The sequence below is a fragment of the Eulemur rufifrons genome, chromosome 17 (genome assembly GCF_041146395.1).
Source record: "Eulemur rufifrons isolate Redbay chromosome 17, OSU_ERuf_1, whole genome shotgun sequence".
Lineage (NCBI taxonomy): Eukaryota > Metazoa > Chordata > Mammalia > Primates > Lemuridae > Eulemur > Eulemur rufifrons.
The window spans coordinates 52,075,990-52,100,411 of record NC_090999.1 but is presented as its reverse complement, the minus strand read 5'-3'; the positions used below and the strand labels follow the sequence as shown (position 1 = coordinate 52,100,411).

Genomic DNA, 24,422 nt, shown 5'->3' with positions numbered 1-24,422 from the left:
ATAAGAATGATTAAACATCACAATATTTTGGTCGCAATAAAGTTCTGAAAAAGAATATTGAAGGGACATGCGGTTTGTGGAGTAATAGAACAGCAAGTCCAGTAAGGTTTCTATCATCTATGAGTGAAAGTTTTAAATATTGAACTTGGTTTGACAATATAAGAGAAATGGTAGATGGCAATGTTGAAGAAAAAAAGTAGAGTTAGTTCTCTGTTATTTCACCTCAGCCATATTCTTCTGAAAGTTGTTCTGGAAATTTCTTTTTCCTTTAAATGCTGACACCTGCTCCTTTAAAATTCTAGCATACTTATGAAGTAGATTATTATTTTGGTAGATAGAGAAATTGAGGTATAAGACTTCATACAAGACTTAGCAAATTATTGAACTAAAATAACAAATTCAACCAAAATGGTCTCATTGTTCTTCTTTTTTAATAGCTGGAAAAAAATTACAATTTAAAAATAGCTCAACCAATCCAAGAATGTTTAGAAAGCAGCTTGAACTCTTTTCTACTACACTGAGGGTAGCCATGCTTATTCTGATAGTCTTGTATCTTCAGGATTGAGCTCTCATAGGAGAGCAGATATTAAATAAGCAGGTAAAAATATCACAGTTTTCAATCTAGGAACCCCGGCTAGATTTGGAGAATCTACTTTTTTCTTATTATACTTTTTTTTTAAGCTACAAAGTAACACAAGTTCACCTTCCTCAGCCTTATGGACTGGATGGATTAGGTGGATCCAGTTTTGACCAGGATGGAGAGGGCTGAAGCAACAATCTCTTCTTCCTCCCTATTGTTCTATGTTTCTTAGTGGTAGAAATGGGTCAGGAAATAGAAGAACTCTGAGACTCTGGGCTTTAGACATATTGATCAGGTCCCATATGACTAATCTTCTTATAAGAATAAACTTAAGTAGGATGGTCCCCATATCTGAAGTGTCCCATAGCAATGTTTTTCAAACTGTGGGCCAAAACCCATTAATAGATCATAAAACTCAATTTGAAGGGTCTCAATCAGCATGTTTTATTAATGAAATAGGATGGAAAGGAATAGAACAGAAAAATACAAGAATGGACCACACTTAATTTCATTGGTTATATGCTATATGTTTTCCTGTGTCATTATATAAATTGTGTTTCTTACTAACAGTCATGTTCAAAAGAGCTTGGAGGCCACTTTCCATAGCACTTTATCTGCCCCTGGCTGGTTGCCGAGTCATTTATGACAGTTCCTGTCCTGTCCCCCTTGCTAGCCTACCAACTTCTTGAAGTGAGATTAATGTCTGAATTACTTTTCCTTTGCTGCAGTGATTTCCATAATGCCTTATACATGGTGGATGCTTAGTAAACCTGTTTAAGATTACTTGGTACTTATTTTGCCTCTAAGTAAATTTCTAACACATACTTTTAAAGCTGTCAAGTGCTATTTGTAAGTCTATTTCCTCTAGCTAATACCAATTATATGTGTAGGCTGGCATTAACACAAGCACTACCTTTTAACTATTTTTTCCTTATTCGTATAGAAACTGTGGCCCAAACATCAAGGTAGTCACCAAAAATAGGTTCCATTGAGGCTACTCTGCAGATCTGATTTTTTGTTTTTCAAAGAGCTCTTTCAGCTGCTGCTCAGTTGTGGCTTCTTTCTGCTGCATCAGCTCGGCTGTTCCTTTGGTCACTCCCCAGGCATCTGGCTTTGACATTGAAGGGTTGTATGGCCTGCCTGAGGCTATCCGAAGATTCTCCCAGTATTCTTTCCTGGCCCTGCGTGAACAAGACACACAACATCAGACTCCTCTCCTCGTGTCTGTCTTTGTGTCATGGAGCCATCACACACTATTAATCTGGACTAAAACTCCCCACCCCTAGAACATGTAGATCTAAAATTACTTTGAATTTCTTCTTTTAATATATGTATCAGGATAACTTACAATAGGGTTACTTTCTATTCTATGTACGCTACCTGTCCACTTTCACCAGCTGAGTCCACTTGCGTTGCTCTTCCCCAAAGCCTCGATTGCTTCTGCACCTCTGACTCTGCAGACTGTGCCTTCTAGTTCAAACTCCAGCACTCCTGGCATCCTTCCTGGCAAGGCTTCCTCACAAGGCTATTACAACTCGCTAACTTGCAAATCTAACCTCCCTGGGCTGCTTGAGACCCTCCAGGCTCCTCGCTGCCTTTGGGATGAGCTCCTACATAGCTCCTGAGCATGAATAAAAGGCCTTCTCCTCCTCCTGGAATGTGTCTTCCATCAAATTCTGTCTCTGGTATTCTCAAACTTTTAGTTTAGCAATACATCATTCTCTTTCAACTTCTCAGTGCCTTCGGCAGGCTGTTTCTTTTTCTTTGGCAACTTAATTCCTCTTCCAAAATTCAGCTCAGGTGTCAGCTTTCTTAGAAATCCTTCACTAACCTGGCTCTGCCTTTTGCCCCATCTGAGCCATGAGCTCAGACCCCGCACACCTGTGCGTATCTTCATCCTTGAACTTACTATACCTGTTTATCTCTCTGCCTACTAGATTGCTAGCTCTTTGAGGACAGGGCTGTACCTTGTTCAGCTTGCTACCTCAGGATCCACAACAGAGTCTTGATAGATAGTCATGCCCAGTTAATGTGTGTTGAACAGAGCAGAACTGCTCCCTCTGCTCAGAGCACCCATCCTCCATCCCCTTTCTCCACCTGGTGGAAGCCTGCTTAGCCTTCAAAACCCAGCCCTCAAAACTCTTCTTCCAAAATATCTTTCTATTAGGCAGCAATAGTCATTCGCTTCTCTTGTTACTTTTCTATTTATGTCTCTACTAAAGCAGCTACCACAGTGTAACACATTGGCTTTCTTACCCATTTTCCCCAGTATATTATGAGAGTCCCTAAGCCAGGAACCATTTCTATAAATTTTATGTCAGTGCCCTGTTCAGTGCCTGACATAAAATTTGTTTGTTTATTATTAATCTGCCCCCCACCCACGAATATAAGCTCTCAGGGCAAAGACTTTGCCTATCTTATTTACCATTGCTTTCCCAGCTCTGAAAATCATGCTTGACACAGAACAGACACTTCATTAGTATTTGTTATACTTATACTTAACCCTTAAAAATAAATGCAATTCAATGTTAGTATCCACCACATGGATGATGCTTTACTAGAGCATCAAATCACTTTTAACTGTCATGTACATTATTTACATTCTATATTCTTAAAGCTTCCTCCTGAAATCACCCCATAAGTATGTTTTATAAACATCTCTGAGAGAATTTAAGGAAAATGACTGATTCTTCATCATCACAGAGCAAATTAGTTATACTCCTTTTAGTGGCCTCACTTGGACATATTCATAATCTAATTGAGTTTGGGTTAGTAAATGTGGCTTCAAGGTCCTTACCTTGCTCTAATCCAGGGTTTGGTGTGCATGTCCAAACCACTTCCCCAGCTGCCATGTTTTTCAGATGCCAAAGGCAAAAATCCCCTTTCCGGGGCCAGCTCCTCTGCGATTGCCCTGATGTGGTAGGGCTCGAATCCACAGCACCCGCCAATGTACCTGACCCCCAGGTTGTAAGCCTCCCTGGCATACTTGTGAATATCCCATCTGGTTGCAACTCTGGGCTCCAGTCCTGTAATAAATGGTATTATGCCATTTTGCATTATGAATTCTTTTTATAAAAAATTCAAGATAAATAGCTATAGGTATGTAATTTTCAATAAATGAATTATGTAAGTTGTCAATATTCAATTCTTAAACTTTTGAAACTACTAGCTACCTTGCATTTATATGTCCAGTTTTACATGTTATGGTATCCGGACTTTACGATGGTTCCCACTGATCCCTGCCTCTGATGCTCTCACCCTGTGCAGTCCCCTTCTGCATCATAACGGGTGGCCTCTGAGATCAATAGACTATGGCAGAAGGAATGGCATGTGACTCCAGAGGAAAGGTTATTAAAAAAAGTATAACCTGGCCGGGCGCGGTGGCTCACGCCTGTAATCCTAGCACTCTGGGAGGCCGAGGCGGGTGGATTGCTCAAGGTCAGGAGTTCGAGACCAGCCTGAGCGAGACCCCGTCTCTACTAAAAATAGAAAGACATTATATGGACACCTAAAAATCTATATAGAAAAAATTAGCCGGGCATAGTGGCGCATGCCTGTAGTCCCAGCTACTCGGGAGGCTGAGGCAGTAGGATCGCTTGAGCCCAGGAGTCTGAGGTTGCTGTGAGCTAAGCTGACGCCACGGCACTCACTCTAGCCTGGGCAACAAAGTGAGACTCTGTCTCAAAAAAAAAAAAAAAAAAAAAAAAAAAAAAAAAAAAGTATAACCTGCCTTGTTCTTTCTTCCCCCCTGGGGGAAGCCAGCTGCCATGTTGTAAGAACACTCCAGCGTCATAACGGGGAGGCCCGTGAGCTGAGTTACTGAGGCCTCCAGTCAGCAGACAGCCAGAAATGGACACCGATGGCAAACAGCCAACTGTTAATACGTGAGCTTGGAAGCAGATCCCTCAGCTCCCATCAGGCCTTCGGATGACTACAGCCCCGGCCACTATCTGGACTGCAACCTCTTAAGAGACTCTGAACCAAATTACTCAGCGAAGCTGTTCTTGAATTCTTGACCCACAGAAACTGTGAGATAATAAACTTTCGTTTTTTTAAGCCACTCAGTTTTGCAGTAATATGTTACACAGCAATAAATAACACAAATGCCTTGCCACTCTTCCTCCATGGTTCTTCCAGAGTGATTATATTTTACAATATCTCATGGTGTCCATAGAACATAGAATATGGTACAACGACCCTAGAGCAGAATAGGAGGCCAGCCGTGCTCTGCCCTGCTGACCATTCTGGCTCTATTTTCAAGGTGGACTCACCCCCACTTCCCAAACATGCTGAGTAGCTTTATCCCCCTGCCTAGCTTGCAAGTATTACCTCACTTCATCTGCTTCGTCCCGGTGTTAAAATTTGTTAAATAGCCATGCAGTGATGGTATTTTGCTTCCACCCCCCAAACTCTGGAGTATCTGAGTAACATTCCAAATTGGAGAAAAGGACCTTGGAGGTGACTGGTCTACCCTTCCTATTTTTCCAGTGAGAAAGTTGAGCTCTAGAGGAGCTCAAGGATTTTCCTAACTCAGCAGTGAGGCTGGAACCAGAACCAAATCCCCGCTGGAGGGCATCCTTTTCAACAGCAGAAAAGTAGGACCCATGAGTTGTCTATTTAGATGCTGATTGACCTCTGGTTTTACATTTAAGTTCACAGGTGTTTTTTGCTAGATGGTCTCATCTTTTCCTTCTGCTACTGTGCAGTATCAAGGCTTTTTGGCTGCAGGGACAGAAACTAAGGGCAAGAGATGAGATGTGCAGCCATCTCTTTACTGTGACAAAACTTCTCTGGCTGTAGATTTATTTGGAATTTATCAAAGATATCGAGACTACTCACAAAAGGTCTGTCTTACCAAAGGGGAATTCAGGGAGATCGATGAATCCCTGTTTGTTGCAGTCAGGAGTGTGGTAGGCCAAGGGCTGGCTCATCAGGTGAGCTTTCAGTCCGGCAGCCTCCAAGCCTTCTTTCATGAGCTTCACCGTCTGCAAACTAATCGTGGGGTCAAAATGGCAGTTCACACCCACGATGGAGGCTCCTGCAAGCGGTAAGAACACGTTAGCTTTAGGGATGCACCAGATTCCAGCAGGCTCAACTCTCCTTCCTTACTCAGGAAGCTTTTATTAGAAATGATGGATTGCAAGTACAACACTGGGTCCTCACTCTCCCCAAACTATCTTGCCTTTGAGCAAGAACGATCACCACCAGGCAGGAAGTGCTTTCTGTGAAAAGTGCTTCGAAGAGTCTGGTATAATTGAAGTGTCATTTATGAACACTTGGCTGTCCATCTTTTCTCAAAAAAAAAAAATCATTATTCGAGTTTTTTTCTTTTTACTTCAAATGTTAGTAGTCCATTTTTCAGTGTTTGACATTTTGTTGCAAGCACAATGATTTTTCAACACTCCCAGCTGCTAGACTGCACCTGTGTTTACCATACTGCTTACTTGAGGTATAAATAAATGTTCCTTTCACCAGGCCGGTTTAGTAATTTCACTATCCTTTTTCAGAAGTGTGTTTTTTCCGAAGAAATTTTAGGTCTAGACTTAATAGTTTGGGGGAAAAAAAAATCTCAAAAATACTTTGACTTCAGCTACTCAATGTGGTTAACAGCCTATCAATCATTTTATTAATAACAAGCGTTTCATTTACATTTTAGCCTCCCAAGACTCACAACTATATGGGATTGTCTTCCTGAAGCTTTCTTGTAAAATTTGTTGCTGTGAAGTTTGATTTAGTGAGAACAAAACATGTTTTAGAAACCTCATTTTTTACAAAATTATTTTACAAGATGGAATCTTGCTATGTTGCCAGGCTGGAGTGCAGTGGTGTGATCATAGCTCACTGCAGCCCTGAACTCCTGGCCTCAAGCAATCCTCTCACCTTGGCCTCCAGTGTACTGGGATTAACAGGCATGAGCCACTGCACGTGGCTGAAACCTCATTTTTTTTCAAAAGCTTTCTTTATAGTCATTATGTTCTTAATTATATCTGGACCAAAGATGATTTATCATGGCAAACGTTAGACATGATCCTCCAGAAGATTTGAGGAGGCAATGTGACATTATAATTCTTTTATTCTATCCTCTCAAAATGGGAGGAATTCTCAAGTAGGCCTTTTATTCTTTTTTTTTTTAATTTTAAAAATTGTGGTAAAATATGTATTACATAAAATTGGCCATTTTAACCATTTTATGTGGCATTAATTGCATTTACAATATTGTGTAACCATCACCACTATTCTTATCAAAATTTTTCATCACCCCAAAGAGAAACTCTGTACCCATTAAGCAATAACTCCCTATTCCTTCTCCCCCTAGCTCCTGGTAACCTCTAATCTAATCCTGCAGTCCCCAACCCTTGGGCCAAGGCCTGTTATGGACTGGGCCGCAGAACTCCACCACCTCTCCCAGCACTGCCCCCACCTCTATCCTGGGGGCGGGGGGCGGGGGAGACACAGCAGGAAGTGAGCTGTGGGTGAGTGAGTGAAGCTTAGTCTATACAGCCACTCCCCATTGCTTGCATCACTGCCTGAGCTCCACCTCTGCCCCTAACCCCTGTCCCATGGAAAAAATTGTCTTCCATGAAACCAGTCCCTGGTGTCAAAAAGGTTGGGGACTGCTGCCCTAATCTACTTTCTGTCTCTGTGGACTTCCCCATTCTATTAATTGATATTTCATATAAGTGAAATCATATATTTGCCCTTTTGTGACTGGCTTACTTAGCATGATGTTTCCAACGTTCATCCCTATTGTGGCATGTTTGAGAACTTCATTGCTTTTTATGGCTGAATGATATTCCATTGTATGGAGATACTGCATTTTGTTTATCCATTTATCTGTTGATAGACTCTTGGATTGTTTCCACCTCCAAGAAGGACATTTTTGATGGACTCATGGCCCAGGATTTTGTATCTTGGATACAGGATAGCAAGAACAAGGGCAGGAGAGATTCTTTCTGGATGCAATGAGAGACCCCAACATTGAGCTCCCAGGAGCTGCAGAGCTGATGCCACAACCTGTGGCATCCAGTGTTGAGTGGCAGGTGTCTCAGCAGTCCTCACTAGGCTGTGCCTGCACTTTGTTCTCCATTCTTGTTCCACACAGGCCGAATTCCCTGTCTTTCCTCTGAAACAGCTTTTGTCAAAGTTGCCAACGACTCAATCTTGCCACATCCAGCAGCTGCTTCTCTGTCCTCATCTTACTTGATGTCTCAGCAGCACTTAACCTACTGGGCCACTTGCCACTTCCCTGCTCATGGACACTCCCCTTCTTTTGGCTTCTGAGACTTTCCACACACTCTCCCACTGTTGTTCCTCCCTCCCTGGCTGCTGTTTTTTTAACGTTCTGTGCTGGCTCCCCTTCAAGGCTACAACTCTCAACTGGAGAGTCCCCGGAGCCCACTGAGTCATCTCCATTTACACTCCTTTTCAGTCCCGGGGCTTTCAATACGATCGACATCTGGATCTCTCCCAATATTTCTCTCTCCAACCCTGATCTTCCCATTGGGTTCCACACTTGCATATTCAACAGCTTACTCTATATCCTCACTTAGATCTTGAATACCTTTGTTGTTGTTGTTTTAAATGTTGTGCTACCAGAGTTTCTCTTTCCTTGCTTAACTTACTACACTAATGAATTAATCAACCACTGGCTGTTTATTGGATGTCTGTTAGGTGTAAGTCTCCTTGCAAGGGGTTATACAGGAATATAAATATAAGACATAGTCCCTGACATCAAGGATTTTACAATTTAGCACAGGGTTTCCTAAGGTTTGGTCTATGAAAATAAGGTTCTATGATCAATTAAGTTAGGAAATAGCTATTTACTACAACCCCATCTGGGAGACTGACAATATATATGGACATATCAAAGATTTTGATAAGGTTCACCGTAAAGATACCTGCTTCACTTGGTTTAACGCTGTATTTTCTAAATGTATTTGACCATGAGAACCCTATTAACATTCTTAAAGATTGGCATATGTAGACTAGGACATTTCAAATGAGTGGTATAAATAGTAAGTGTAGTTGCTGAGATGAGGAGGTGATCATTTGGGGTAGGGATGATTATGCAAGGATACACGGAGGTAGAATTTGAACTAAACATTGGAAAATGGACTAGGTTTATTAGACAGATTTTTATTTTATTTTATTTTATTTTTTTGAGACAGGGTCGTGCTTTGTCTGCTGGGCTGGAGTGCAGTGGTATCATCATAGCTCACTGCAACCTCAAACTCCTGGGCTCAAGCTATGCTCCTGCCTCAGCCTCCCAAGTAGCTGGGACTACAGGCACACACCTCCATGCCCATCTAAGTTTTCTTTCTTTCTTTTTTTTTTTTTTTGTGACATGGTCTCACTCTTGCTCAGTCTGATCTCGTACTCATGGCCTCAAGCGGTCCTCCCACCTCAGCCTTCTAAAGTGCTAGGATTACAGGCATGAGCCACCCCACCTGGCTGACAGATATTGATTAAGGATCTATAATGTGCTAGGCACAGGGTATCAGTATGCAATCAAACATAGTCTCTGCCTTATGGATCTTATAATCTAGTGAGGGAGTCAGAGGTTAAACAGATAAATGAGATAAGTGAGAAATGCAATGAAGGGTTTAAACAGGGTACAGCAATATCAAAACTTCGGTCACCTATGCTGAACAGAATGAGGGAAGGCATAGAAGCAGGCCAAGCATCCATGCCAGTTAACAATGGGGATGATGAAGGCCTCCTCTGATGGTTTTGAAAAATGTTAACTTGCCTCTCCCTCCATTTTTATATTTTCCATCAAAAATTAGGATTATTGGTCAGGCACGGTGGCTCACGCCTATAATCCTAGCACTCGAGAGGCCAAGGTGGGAGGATCACTAGAGGTCAGGAGTTTGAGAACAGCCTGAGCAAGAGTGAGACTCTATCTCTACTAAAAATAGAAAAAAATAGCTGGGCATGGTGGTGTGTGCCTGTAGTCCCAGCTACACGGGAGGCTGAGGCAGGAGGATTGCTTGAGCCCAGGAGTTTGAGGTTGCTGCGAGCTAGGCTGATGCCATGGTACTCGAGCCCAGGCAAAGGAGCAAGGAAAAAAAGGAAAAAATTAGGATTATCCAATTTCATTCCTAAATCTAAATATTTGTTATTGTTAATGACAAACATGAAGGTGATTTTAATGAAAAATCAGGAGTTGGATAAAAATCAGAAATTAAACTGGCCAGGTGCAGTGGCTCACGCCTGTAATCCTCACACTCTGGGAGGCCAAGGTGGGAGGATCACTTGAGGTCAGGAGTTTGAGACCAGCCTGAGCAGGAGTGAGACCTCATCTCTACTAAAAATAGAAAAATTAGCCAGGTGTGGTGGCGTGTGTGTCTGTAGTCCCAGCTACTCGGGTGGCTGAGATGGGAAGATTTTAAGCCCAGGAATTGGAGGTTGCCGTGAGCTAGGCTGACGCCACGGCACTCTAGCCTGAGCAACAGAGCGAGACTCTGTCTAAAAAAACATACATAAATAAAAAAAAAAAAGAAATTAAACAAATAGCCAGTCAAAATTTCTTATTACTCTTCCACTGACTCTGAGTTATTCCTTGGTTTTAAAACGAGGCAGGTTTGTTCGGTTTTTTTTTTTTTTTTTTTTGAGACAGGGTCTCACTCTGTTGCCCAGGCTAGAGTGCTGTGGCATCAGCCTAGCTCCCAGCAACCTCAAACTCCTGGGCTCAAGTGATTCTCCTGCCTCAGCCTCCCGAGTAGCTGGGACTACAGGCATCCACCACGCCCAGCTAATTTTTTCTATTTTTAGTAGAGACAGGGTCTCACTCTTGCTCAGGCTGGTCTCGAACTCGTGAGCTCAAACCATCTGCCCACCTCGGCCTCCCACAGTGCTAGGATTACAGGTGTGAGCCACCGCACCCGGCCTAATGAGGCAGTTTTGAAAATAGTCTGTGAGTTTCTCCTAATTGAAACGAGACCTAATATTAGGAATGGAAATTATATAAAAATATATATTAGGTTGGTATTTTATATTAAATGATTTTCTGATTTATTACACCAATTACAAAAAGCAAAGCATACTAGTAATTTATGAGAATGAAAAGCTGACTGACAAAGAGGGCAACTAACTTTGAAGTTATTAATGTTTAAAGACCTCATTTCCAGGTGTTAAGCTTCCAGCATAGGTCTGGTTACGCCTTTCAAAAGGTTGGGGTGTGTTTATGTGTGTGTGTGTATGTGTGTCTGTGTATTTTTAAAGCTTTTTTCCTTTGAGACTCAATAATGGTATTAATATTATTAAAAAAGCAAATTAATGGTTTTCTTGTTAACAAAATAGTATATGCTGATTCATGGATGGATGTGCATTGGTATGTTATTTTAAGACCCACTCATTGCAAACAGACCAATGTCTATCATCACCTGCTTTCACCAGGCGCACTGCACACTCCCCAGGGGCCACTCCGTGCAAATCTCCTTCTGGGCCAATGCACATAGTCGCTGCCACTGGTTTGCCAGATACTTTCAAAGCTTCAACTGCCCACACAGCTTCTTCAACATGTTCAAAATACTGAAATAAGTTGAAATGAGGGTAAATGTAACCTTGTTTCTCCCAAAACAATCTGAAATTTTATCCCATTGCTTAATAACTTAATTATCATTAGATAAGTGTTTTTCAAACTTGGAGTGGTGACCCATTAGCATTTTTTAAACAGAATAGAGTAGAATGGAGATTTCTTACTGTGAATTGCAGTCAAAAAGCTTGGAAAACACTATATTTGATTAACAGAGTCAAGTTTAGCAGAAGCCCTAAATTGGAAAAAAATTTCAAAAACTAAATGTTACTATTGTTATACCAGTTATGATTGGCACCTAATCCCACACAGTCCTTACAAAAGCAAAAGGTAGAGAAAATGTACTCAGTGTATTTGTCTTATCTTTGATTACCTCTGCGATCAAGAAGTCCACATTCTTCTTCACAAAGACGTCTAGCTGTTGCTGAAATATTTTTTTAACTTCGATTTCACTCTTGCAGCTCAGGTACGAGGGTGTCTGACTCACACCTCCTGCTACCAATGCATCTCCCTCGTCAGCCACTTCCCGGGCAATGTCACAAGCAGCTTCATTGACTTTCCGTCCCTAAATTGAGTGAATACATTGATACATTAAACTTTTCATGTGAAATCGAAACAAAATTATTATTCAAACATCTACATCTCAGATATGTGTTTACAGTAGTGATTTTATTCCAGAAAATGACAGTTATGAAATAGTTCAATGCTTTACCAAGTTGAGCAGTTTGCAATAACAACACTAATAATAGTGATAATAACAATAAATCTAATGGTAGTATCTAGAACATTACATTATTCCAAAGATGTGTGAGATGGTAAAAAATTTTTACATAAAAGGATATGATCTGGTATCTTCCAAAGCCTAAATTGCATTTAGAAGAATACCTATCAAATAGTGGTGGTGATAATTTGCTTTTATGATTAATAAGATAAAAATTCAATTTAAATACAGAATGCTTGGCCGGTCGAGGTGGCTCACGCCTGTAATCCTAGCACTCTGGGAGGCCGAGGCGGGTGGATCGCTCAAGGTCAGGAGTTCGAGACCAGCCTGAGCAATGAGCGAGACCTCGTCTCTACTAAAAATAGAAAGAAATTATCTGGCCAACTAAAATATATATAGAAAAAAAAATTAGCCGGGCATGGTGGCGCATGCCTGTAGTCCCAGCTACTCGGGAGGCTGAGGCAGTAGGATTGCTTAAGCCCAGGCGTTTGAGGTTGCTGTGAGCTAGGCTGACGCCACGGCACTCACTCTAGCCTGGGCAACAAAGCGACACTCTGTCTCAAAAATAAATAAATAAATAAATAAATACAGAATGCTTGACTTTTTTTGTCATGCATTTTCTCAGCTAACAGATAAATGGATAACTAGTAAGTTCTTTTCTAATTATTTAGATATTAAAAGTTGATTGTTATCCTTGAAAAAAAATCCTCCCCCCAAAAAACCTAGCACTGTAGACTCATGGAATTTTAGAACTTCCTTTTCATTTTAGAGATGAAGAAATCTCAGCCCTGATGGGGTAACTGGTTTGCCCAACATCACAAAGTAGATCATGGCTGAGTCAGGCACTATTCCAGGTTTACTGACTCTTTGTGCCTATAATCTTTTCTCTGAAGTTATGCCACATTAAAAAAATATAAGGATGTAAGAATTTGTAAGGATGCCCACTTTACTCAGCAACTTAGTCAAGAGAGGAGGAGAACAATTAATTATTAAATACTTCTTCTTTAATCTGCTTCATTAAATGCCTTTCTGTTAATCTGGGAGACTCCTAGCTAAAACCTAAGGCTGTTATTCACATCTCTCCATTTTGTATTACTAGAAATAAAACAAAACTCTGAGACTCAACATTTTTTTCTAGGAGAGCGTTAGCGATAGATAACATGTGTGTCTACAATGACCTTCTAAGAGTTCCACGGATAGTTTTACTCACGGATATCTTCTCTAACACATAGTTGCCCCTGTTCTCCAGCTTGTCTTCACTTGCATAGAAGGTGAAAGTCTGCATGACGTTCGATCCAGCTCTGAGGAACTCTCGATGAAGCTGGCGAACTGGGAGATTGAATGGGGAGAGGTATAATTTCTATCAGTTTATAACCCTTGATGTTTTCAAATGGCTCTCGGATAAACAACCATGAAAATAACTACTGAAATTTCTGGTTGCTTGATGTTCGCACATCTTGGGGGTTAATGAGAGATAGATCTGAAGTCCCGTGGCAACTCCTGCAAACCTCCTACGACCGTATGGATAGGTGGTCAGAGGGGGTGCTCACATTCCTGTATTTGTTCATCATGTTCATTGTTTTACTTTGTTCATCTTTCATTGACTGTATTTGTGGAAGGCACTCACAGACACAAGGATGAACAATCCATTGTCCTGTTCTTGGAAAATTTCATAATCTGTCCAGAAATAACTGACTGCAGCAAGGTGTGCTTGGGCTATGCTGGAAAAGAGATAATTTCTACCAAGGACATGGGGTGAAGGGGTGAGGGAGGTCCCACAGAGGAGGAATCATTTGAGCTGCACTTTGAAGAATTCAGCATTATCAGCAGGCAGAGAAGGCGAGGAAGGACATTCCCTACAGAGGGAACAGCCTGAGCAAAGACAACGAAGCAGGAACAGGCGTGGCATTTGGGGGAGTGACAAGTAGTCTGAATGGCTGAGGTTGAGGTTTTGGGGAAATAGGTACAGTTTTAAGCAATTGAGTGATGTGATTCCTGTGATTTTGAAAGATAATTCTTGTAACAAAGTGGAATAAGAAATGGAGCAAGGTTCTCAAACACAGGTCCGTGGATGAATACCAAGTGGCAAAGTATTTCCCCAGCTGCAGGAAGTATAGTGGGAATTTTTTTCCATATAGCTAAATGTATTCAATTAAAAAAAATATCCTTTGCTCTAAAATAGTGGTCCAAAGCCTGGTTGCTTATTAGATCCTCAGCAAGTTTGTTAAAAATGATAGAATCTAGGGTCAATCCACAGATATTCTAATTTAATTGGTTTGAGAGTGGCATTTTTTTAAAGAGTTCTCCAACTGATCCTTGTTTTCAGCATTGTCGAGAACTGCCATTCTATGATGGTGGAAAAAATACTCATTTTATAAAATGATAGCGAGACCAGGATGGTGTTTGTTTTTGTTAGGGAAATTAACTGGGCAAAGTAAGAAATCGGCAATCCTATATAGGGCCCTGAAATTTATTTTGAAATTTCAGAGGCCTATAAAATCCAAAGGTCTGGAGAAGCAACTATATCAGAGGCTAGAAAATTACTAGGACACTGGAGTTCTTAACCTTTCATGGATTTAGACTGGAGACGAGTTTGTATCCCAGGTGCCTGGAATATAGAAACCTCGGTTTTCTTTTTTAAATGGACAAATAAGTGAGGAAAAAAAGTTTTTAAATTTTTAGAAAATGGTATTTTAAGCTTGAAGCCAAACCTTTTCCATGATTTTTAAAATCTTGGAAACTTTAGTTCTCAGGAGACCTTAAAAGCACGCCTAAATTAGTGAGTTTCAAACTTAGTAACAGAACCAATTAAAAATGTCTTAAGGGAGTCCCATACATCAACTAGATAAACCCAGAGCTGCTATGGTTGGAGAGGGGGAAGGGCCTACAGACTAGGTTTCTGGGCATTAGGATGAAACGGTTTATAGCCAGGAAGTCCACCCATGTGGACTTGGATGGATTTCCAGAGATTCCACCAAAAAACCCTGGAAAGGTATGCAAATTGTACGTTTTACAGTGCAGAAGGTCTATAAATTTTATCAGATTTTTCCAGAGGGCAATGACCCCAAACAGTTGAAGACGACTCCTCACTCTTTTTTTTTTTTTTTTTCTTGAGACAGAGTCTTGCTCTGTCACCAGGGCTAGAGTGCAGTGGCGTCATCATAGCTCACAACAACCTCAAACTCCTGGGTTCAAGCAATCCTCCTGCCTCAGCCTCCCTAGTAGCTGGGACTTCAGAGACATACCACGATGCCCAGCTATTTTTTTTCTATTTTTAGTAGAGATGGAGTCTTGCTATCCTCCCACTTTGGCCTCCTGGAGTGCTAGCATTACAGGTGTGAGCCACCGTGCAGACCAACTCCTCACTCTTAATTTGGTTATTCCATTGTGCTTCTTAAAAACTGCAATGCTTCCCTAAGTATGACCCAACTTAGAATCACCTGGGGGCAAGTGTTTTAACCGCAGGTCCCCCAAACTCCTCCAGACCCTAGAACCTGAATTCATTGCTAAAGTCAATGCTGCTCTCTTGAGTGCAAGAACCACAACTTTGGGCATAAACTTTAGCAGAAGAGTTAGGCTGATTATTGCTGGATATCCTTTGAACTGCTATTTCCTGTTTTTCCTCATCATAAGTTTCCTAGATTCATCCTCTAACCAATAATAGCATGTGACTGGTCCCTGTGACACAATGACACCACTTATACTAATTAATTACCTTCATTTTATGGCCTTAAACTCCTCATTAGTTTTATTTTAACATCACAGAGGCAAAATGCACATTATTACATGGTTATATCTGTACAGTGCATAGTTAAGTATTAGCCTTATAGATTTACCTTGAGAAATGCAAGTTTTTGAAATTCTACAGCAAACTCTAAAAGGTCAAATAAAATTCTACAGCATTTCTTTAGTGGAATAATATGTTTGCAGCAAAATCATTTGGGAGCAAAATGTCACCTGAGCTAACATGAAAGTATTTATAATTATATCTCAATTAGTGAGGGTAGTCATATCTTTTGATGCAAAAAAAAAGTATTAATGTGTTTGATAATGGGGGTGTTTCAGGGCCCAAATAGAGTGTTACATGAGATATAGCACATGCAGTGTATTAACTTTGTAAAATCCCCAAACTTCTGAATTCCAAGACACATTTGGCCCCAAACTGATTTGGATAAGGGATTTCAGGCCTGTAGCATAACCTTCTCTTTCTTGCTGCCTCTAGCACTAAAATGTCAGGCCCACGCAATGTTTCAAATGAAGTCCAGCTTGCAGGAAAATTCTTCAGGGTCGTATCAATACTATTAATAGCTACCGTTCAGTCTAAGCTACCAAAGCACTTGCAGATACATATTTGCATTAAAAGCATGGAAACTGATCACAACTTTCATTCACAGCTTGAAGATTTTAAACACCTTTCCCCTCTCTGACTCCTCAAGGGTCAATACAGCCACTGGCCTCTGAGGATGGTCCTAAGAAGATATGTTACAGGAGATTTGTCTTTTCTGATGTATCCTGTAGTCTGCTGTGGTTGACAGAATTTGAGCTGGGTGCGGGCAGAGTCAAATATGTGGGATTTCAGTCTGTAGCAGAAGGGATTAAATCTAATGACTCAGTGTCACGGAGTTTTCATTAATTCTTGAAATGTATGGAGCTCCCACAAGAAAAAGTAGAGCAAATGCTCAATATCCCTAAATAAGCTCAAAATACTCAGGACACAGATGGCCACGAGATAAAATGTGCTGTTTTTGCACTAGTAAAATTGAAGAAAATATCAGAGCGATTACTCTTGAGCTCCCCTAACACATAATCTTTTTATAAAATGTGACTTACAAAATTGAAACTTGTGGTTTAAATAAAAGTCCTATTTTGTCTACATGGCAGGGTTTGGGCAAGAGTAGTTTACCATTAGTATCAATTTGGTCCAAGAAATATTATATTCTGAGTTTAACATGGTAAGCAGACCACAAGAAGCAAATCATAGGTATATTTGAAATCCTCCCTCTAGGTTCTTAATTGATTATTTCATTGTGTTCCTTAAAACACTTAAGTGCAGTATTTCATAAAGTGTGCTTCACTTCACACTCACCTGGGGACAATGATTATAAACTCAGTTTCCTGTAGCCCCCCACAGACCTAATGAACCCAAATTTCTGTAAGTGGGGCCTAGGAATCTAAATTTTTTTTTTTTTTTTTTTTTTGAGACAGAGTCTCACTCTGTTGCCCAGGTTAGAGTGCCATGGCATCAGCCTAGCTCACAGCAACCTCAAACTCCTGGGCTCAAGTGATCCTCCTGCCTCAGCCTCCTGAGTAGCTGGGACTATAGGTATGCACCACCGTGCCCAGCTAATTTTTAAAAATTTTTTGTAGAGACAAGGTCTTGCTATGGCTGGTCTCAAACGGCTGGTCTCAAGCGATCCTCCTGTCTTGGCCTCCCAAAGTGCTGGGATTATAGGCGTGAGCCAGCACACCTGGCCAGGATTGTCTCTTAAAAGCACTTTCTAATAAAACTCCTGTACACAAGTCTCCACTTCAGAATTTGTCTCCTGGGTGGCCCAACCTGCAACAGTTGGAGCCAGGACCAGTTCTAGGAAACAACTCTGAAAGCGTCATTTTGGAGCTGGATTTCCCTCCAGCCAGTGGATAGTGAGCACCCACCCATCACTTGTGGTAGCAGAACTGCTAGCTCCTCAAATGCTCTAGGGGTGCAACTGTTAAAAGCATTCCCCTCTGGTGCAAGGTTGGGGGCGGGCCGTCCTTGGAAGGGAATGCACTAGCAGATGCAGTATCTCAGATGTTTGAGAGGTTCAGGGGAAGAAGCAAATATAAGGACTCTGGAATCAGATGGCTATTGTGGGGTAGCATCAATGCAATGGAGTAAGACAATGCAAGGCTAACGGTGAATTATCCCCAACTTAAGACAAAGTATGAAAGTCTGAGGGTCTCCTGGGTGGCACATAAAGAGACTCATCTCCTGCAGCTAGAGAGCAGAATGAGCTGAAGATTTGGCCCAGGACTGAGTTATATAGGAGCAGAGCTCTCAACCAGGCAAGCCTGCTATGCCACAGTCAGGGCTCTGATTAGGAAGAACTGGGACCCTGAGGCTGGGGGTGAAGACATATGGGTGGATTCACCCAAGAACCTTGAACATCCAGATCCCCCCTGAACTCTCTGAGCCTGCAGAAATGGCCCATTCCTCCCTTTTCAGAGATCAATGCTTCCCTCCAGCTGAGGACCCTGCCTTGCCTTAGAAGATAGCATTTACCCCCTCAGGCTCTATCCCACTTACCCTCCTGGTGATAAAAGATTCCTAGTCAAAAAAGTAAAATGAGAATAAGATATATGGGTGCAGGTGCAGAATAGGTAGATAATTGAATTTACATAGGGCTGGGGTAGAATACTATGAATTTAACTAGTTGGTAAATATACAGTGGAGGTCGAGCTTATCTGCAAGACAGTGATTATGATGTGGTGCCTATAGTGGGTGAGGAGCAAAGGCCAGACACATGGGGGAGAATGGATAATAAATACTAAACTGACCTGGACAAAGGACTGAGAAGTCTTGATGAGGTTGAAGGGTGGGAGTGCTACGGAGAATGTGTAGAAAAGATAGGAGGTGGTCAGAGAGCGGGGAGCTCTAGTAATGGCAAAGTCTATGAGTGGGTTGCTGACCAGGTGGAAGAAAAGTTCCCTGGAGGTGAGGAGGAGATCAAGGCACTCCCAGGCAAAGTGCTGGGGTTGGATGGATCCTGTGCATGGAAGTCGAAGTCACCTAGACTGGTGAGAGAGGGAGGAGCAGAGAAGGCGGCAGTCAGCTAGGTTCCAGACTACTCTAGAGTGAGGGGCAGGGGTTCCAGACTCATCTAGAGTGAGGGGCAGGGACTAGGAGGTAGATAGCTAACAGCACCAAGGAGGGCCACTGTGCTTATCCAACGTGTGAATCTACACTCATGTACCTACCACAGTGCCCAGCAGGCAGTAACACGGATTTGGAAAATGTTGCATGAACTTACCCATTTGATGATATATTCCTAGACTTGGGTCAACATAGTGCCTTTTATGAGAATGTGGAATAGAGCTCTGCACCAACCTGCTTCTGGGTGCTCCACAGCGGCTTCTGGGGTCCAGGGGCCTGCCTTTACATAGCCCCTCTTCTCCAGCGCGAAGACAAAGCCTCCATCTCCAATCACAACCTCTCCGGCATTTAAACGTTCTAGGATGCCCTAAAATTACAGATAAGGGGGAAAAAGGAGATACTTGAGTTTTAAAGATAATTTTCCATTTTTATTACTTTTGCTAACATATTCTTGAGAGGTATGATTACTTTACAATTTTCAGAAAAATACAAGTATATACATTTTTTTAAATACATAAATTCATGGCTACCTATAAGGCAAACAACCACAATGCTCATATCAATATAATGAAAACTTGTGTATATGTGCTGGGAGCGAAGGTGTCTTTCAGAACACATTAAAGAGTGTTTGAAGAATACTGTGGGAAGATGTTATGTTTGAAAAAGATTCTACCACAAAGGTGGCCAAATCACTTAAAGAATTCTACCTTTGATGTTAAAATTCAGTTTCCACATAGGTAACTATGTTACAAAGTCTAGGAACTTATGAGTATGCACATTCTGCACTCTATGACAAGAACAGGAAAGAGACCGGTAAATAAAGTATTTGTAAATGAATTTCCAGCCCAATCTCCACACCTATTCCATTTACATTACTATGTATTAATCATCCTGCTGTTAATGTTCAACAGATAATTTTGAAATATTTTTAAAGGCTTTTGTGAACTACAAAGTAATTTTCTAGTATAACCATTTTTTTTTGTAATTTCAAAGAATCAAAGACTTTAAAAATAAAAGGTACCTTCCATTCAATTTAGGTCTCTCTCTCTGATTTTAACAAATGAGGAATTATACAAGGTCTTGAGTAATTTACACAAGTTCTCCCAGATGGGGATCTGACTCTTTCATTCTTAAATGATATCTAGATTGGATTTTAGATGAGTGTAGGGGGTGGGACAGTCCTGAAAAAACTGTAAAGGAATAACTTGGGATGTACTTACCTATTGTGTTTCATTTACCACCAATAACGTGGATAAAACAAATGCTGATATAACAAGCATTACATAAATCTGTAAGAGGCATTCATACAGAGTATTTTACATCCTAATTCCTTGCCACCTTCTTAGAGCCTCCCTCATTTTAATCCTCTTTCCCTCTGCTGCCCCTTCCCCATGCCATTTGGACAGCCCGGGCTCAGAAAGAGGAAATTGACATTTTTACCTTAGAGCAGTGGGAGGGGTATTGCTCCCTAATACACCTTTCAGATCAAAAAATTTTCAAGCCTGAAAGTCTATAAGATAACAAGCAAATACAAAAATATAGAATGGCTCACATATAATTTTAAGACCCAATATTTGTCATGATTACAATGTATCTAAATGCTACATCTTAAAACTACAACTTTGCTTATTATGACCCAATTAACAACAACAACAACAACAACATATATATGTGTATTTGTATGTGTCGGGGTGTGTGTGTACTGCTGCCAGTGTAGTTATATCAAAAACATGAGAAAGGGTCACATACATGAGATATGACTTGCTACTAACTTGCATTTGGGTGAAATCGTTCATGATATTCTGGCAGTTAGCAGCTCTCATTGAACTTGTGTGTTTTTAAACTTTAGTACCACAACATTTTAAAACATGGTACAGCTAAAAAGCTGATATTTGGTGGTGGGGTGGGTGGCGGCAATTCGATTACCATGCTGTTCATAAATTTTCTGAGCAATTTCATCTAGAAATACTATCTCTTAGATTCTATTGCATGTTTTAATCACCTGGACTTCAGGATTTTCTGTCCCTAAACAGATTTTTTTAAAAAGTGGAATGTGCTATAAAAAAAGATATTGTTTTGCAAAAATGTTACAAAATGGTATGCATAATATCAGCCCATTTTTGTTTAAAAAGTACATATTTGCCTAGACAACAAACCAGCAGAATATATATTAAAATTTAGCAGGCACTGTTCTTTCTGCTTTTCCTAGTTGTTTATAATGAACATGTGTTAGCTTTGTAACATATATTTTAATTTTAAACTCAAATGTGGAGACATGTTGTTGTCAATGTTTTAGCACTGACATATACATGGAAACAAGGTACTGAGGAAACATTTTTTTCATTTTATGACCATCTGTTGCTTAGATAATCCTTTTTTTTTTTTTTTTTTTGAGACAGAGTCTCACTCTGTTGCCCGGGCTAGAGTGAGTGCTGTGGCGTCAGCCTAGCTCACAGCAACCTCAAACTCCTGAGCTCAAGGGATCCTCCTGTCTCAGCCTCCCGAGTAGCTGGGACTACAGGCATGCACCACCATGCCCGGCTAATTTTTTCTATATATATTTTTAGCTGTCTATATAATTTCTTTCTACTTTTTTAGTAGAGATGGGGTCTCGCTCTTGCTCAGGCTGGTCTCGAACTCCTGAGCTCAAACAATCCGCCCACCTCGGCCTCCCAGAGTGCTAGGATTACAGGCGTGAGCCACCGCGCCCGGCCTCTATATATTTTTAGTTGTCCCGCTAATTCTTTCTATTTCTTTAGTAGAGACAGGGGTCTCGATCTTGCTCAGGCTGGTCTCAAACTCCTAAGCTCAAACGATCCGCCCGTCTGGGGCTCCCAGAGTGCTAGGATTACAGGCCTGAGCCACCGCGCCCGGCCTAGATAATCCTTTAAAGATAATTCTTTAAAATGTTAAATTTGCTAAGTATGAGTTTGGGGAATGGGTTAGAATCCATAGCTATGTGAATACCACCCCCACAACACACACACAAATTAAATCTCTATAGGAATCATCCTTTCCTGTCTACACGGACTACTCATTTAGTGCATTCATGGATTGGCAGAAATTCTTAACCTACTTTAACTGGTGACCGCCTATAATCGCTTGCCATCTCAACACTTCACGCCATCAACACGTATCCATTAATGCTGCATGGCATTTAAAATATTTAACTGAATTAACCTTTTCTCTTGTGTAGAGGTCTTTTGGATTTGGGGGTCACCTAGGGTGGTTTCCCAGCAGGGTGGGCACTGAGGATGAGAGGTGGACCCACCCTTGCAGTCCTTACAGCCAGAGGATACAGTGGGCCTGGCCCCCTCCGCCCCACCACTTCCTAGGGGCCTCTGTCGCCCAGGGCCTGGAGCTGGGAGTTTTGGTACCAAAAGGTCAAGTATATTCCCTCCTCCCTCCATCCTTTTCTCTCTTCCCACGCCTCCAACCACACTCCCCCGCAGTCAGTCCATCCATCCACCCATTTCCCAGACTAGAGGAAGGCCGACCGTCTTGTCTGAAGACAGATGTCCCAACAAACCGCTGGGATGGCCAAGAGATGGACTTGTTGTTAATCAGGAGCTGGAACTGCTGGGTTTGGGTTTTTTTTTTTTTGATACACAGTCTCACTCTGTTTCCCGGGCTAGAGTGCCGTGGCGTCAGCCTAGCTCACAGCAACCTCAAACTCCTGGGCTCAAGCGATCCTCCTGCCTCAGCCTCCCGAGTAGCTGAGACAACAGGCATGCGCCACCACGCCCGGCTAATTTTTTTCTACATATTTTTAGTTGGCCTGCTAATTTCTTTCTATTTTTTAGTAGAGACGGGGGGGTGGGGTCTCGCTCTTGCTCAGGCTGGTCTCGAACTCCTGACCTCGAGTGATCCACGCGCCTCAGCCTCCCAGAGTGCTAGGATTACAGGCGTGAGCGACCACGCCCGGCCAAGGGTTTTAAAATCTTATTAACAGCCTTTCCTCAGTATCTTACAGTCACTCTGCCCATTTTTTTCTTAAACTGTGTTTTTGAGGCTCGCATGGTGCATTTTTCTGGAGAGCGCGGAAACAAATAGCAGGTGAAAACCTACCATCGCCCAACCAACGCCTGGGCCTTCGGCGCAGCTGGCGGGCGCCGCGAGAACCTGGCGCCGAGGTGGCCCCGAGACGCAGCTGCGCGGGTCCCGGCGCGGGGCGGGAAACGGTCAGAGCCGGCGCCGCGCGCTCCTCCCCACCGGGCCAGCGCGGGGCGCAGACAGGGCTCGCGGCGCAGACACGGAGCATCCCCGCGCGCTGAGGGGCGCCACCTGTGCCACCGCCGTGGGGGCGGGAACGCGCCTGTGGGGCTAGGAGCAGCATGTCTGGGGGAGTTTTCTGGTCTTGGGGTGCGGTACACAGAAAGTGTTGGGGGTCTCAGAGCTCTGGGGACGCCCTCGCGTCGGGGGTAGCTCAGAGGGTGCCTCTGGGTGGGAGGCAAGGATTACATAGAGAGCTCTAGGGGGCACTCTGGTCCAAAGCGGGCCGGGAGTGGAGGGGCGAGAGGCGCGCTGGACGTGGGCAGGAGTGGGGGTGCTCAGAGGAGCGTTGGGGTCCTGCAGAAGTCGTGGAAGCACATCTCGGTCGGAGGTGGGGTAGGAGGATGCTGGGTCCACAGCGGGGCTCCAGGGGCCCCTCTGCGCGCCCAGGCTGCGGTACAGAGCTGGTGGGCCGGGACGGAGAGCGCCCTCGGGTCCGCTGGCGACTCACCTTCTTGGCCTTTTTGCCCCCAACGGGTGCCATCTTCGTGGTGTCCAAAAGGTAGTCAGCACGGGATGCAACCGACGAGGCGAGCCTTCTCCCTGCGACGCCCGGAGCTGCCCGGCGGTGGCTGCCGACCTCTTTATACCCGCTGCTCGGCGCGGGGAGGGTCTCCCACCCTCGGCGCGGGCCAACGCGGGCCTCGGGCGGGGAACACGCCCACCAGCCTTTGTTCAGGCCAACAGCTTGTTGGGAACCCGCCCTGCGAAGATGATCGAGATTGTTTTCCCAAATGGGTGGAAACATCAAGAAGTCAAATAAGGAGAGAAAAAGGTTGCATTCAGGTTTCAAACCTACCTGCGCGCCGTCCCTTTTAGCCCCTCAAGGGTCTCCGACCCTGATCATCCCGCCACAGAGGCCCTTAACAATTCCGTTCAGTACCCAAATATTTGTCAAAGGCCAAGGATTCAAGATTATGGAATGAGGAGGCAACGTCCTGGAAGAAACTTCAGCCGGAAGTGTGATTTCCTGTGTAATACACGCACATCCAGTATAACGGGGCACAAATAAGACATTTTTCTCTTTCTTTCTTTCTTTTCTTTTCTTGCAGAACCAGGACACCTGCAAAAACAAGGCATTTGTAAAAGAGCCTATACTAATCCTGAATAGGAGGTATGTTCAAAATGACCTTCTACCCTTACATCCAAACATGCCTTGCAGTTTTTGATAATGCGGTAGTTTCTAATAAGAATATCTCTGTAATATTTAACCAAGAGAGGCTTTTAACGTTTATATCTGCAATTAGAAATGTACTTTGAACACTTCAAAATTCAGCGTGAAAGCTATGTATACAAGCATACAGACGTTAGAGGAACTAGAAGGAAATACAGATGTTAATGGCAGTTATCTATTGATAGTGAAATTAGGGCTTTAAAAAAAATTTTTTTTTTTTTAGTTTCAGCATATTATGGGGATACAAATATTTAGTTTATGTATAAAGGCTTTTTTTTTATTCTT

The 24,422-nt window shown here is 42.5% G+C and overlaps 1 protein-coding gene across 2 annotated transcripts; it reads right to left on the bottom strand.

Annotated features, from left to right (window-relative positions):
• Positions 1-411: 411 nt before the first annotated feature.
• On the bottom strand, positions 412-23,524 carry BHMT (betaine--homocysteine S-methyltransferase). 2 transcript variants are annotated; one of them, XM_069492416.1, is made up of 8 exons: positions 23,415-23,524; positions 18,926-19,058; positions 13,049-13,167; positions 11,491-11,682; positions 10,966-11,113; positions 5,436-5,618; positions 3,378-3,606; positions 412-1,761 (listed from the first exon to the last, which is right to left on the bottom strand). In XM_069492416.1, the coding sequence occupies exons 1-8, from the start codon at positions 23,445-23,447 to the stop codon at positions 1,575-1,577; spliced, it is 1,224 nt and encodes a 407-aa protein (XP_069348517.1). In that variant the 5' UTR covers positions 23,448-23,524; the 3' UTR covers positions 412-1,574. The 2 variants fall into 2 exon arrangements, with proteins under 2 accessions (XP_069348517.1, XP_069348518.1); XM_069492417.1 differs by having other exon boundaries at positions 985-1,761; positions 13,067-13,167; positions 23,415-23,522.
• Positions 23,525-24,422: the final 898 nt, after the last annotated feature.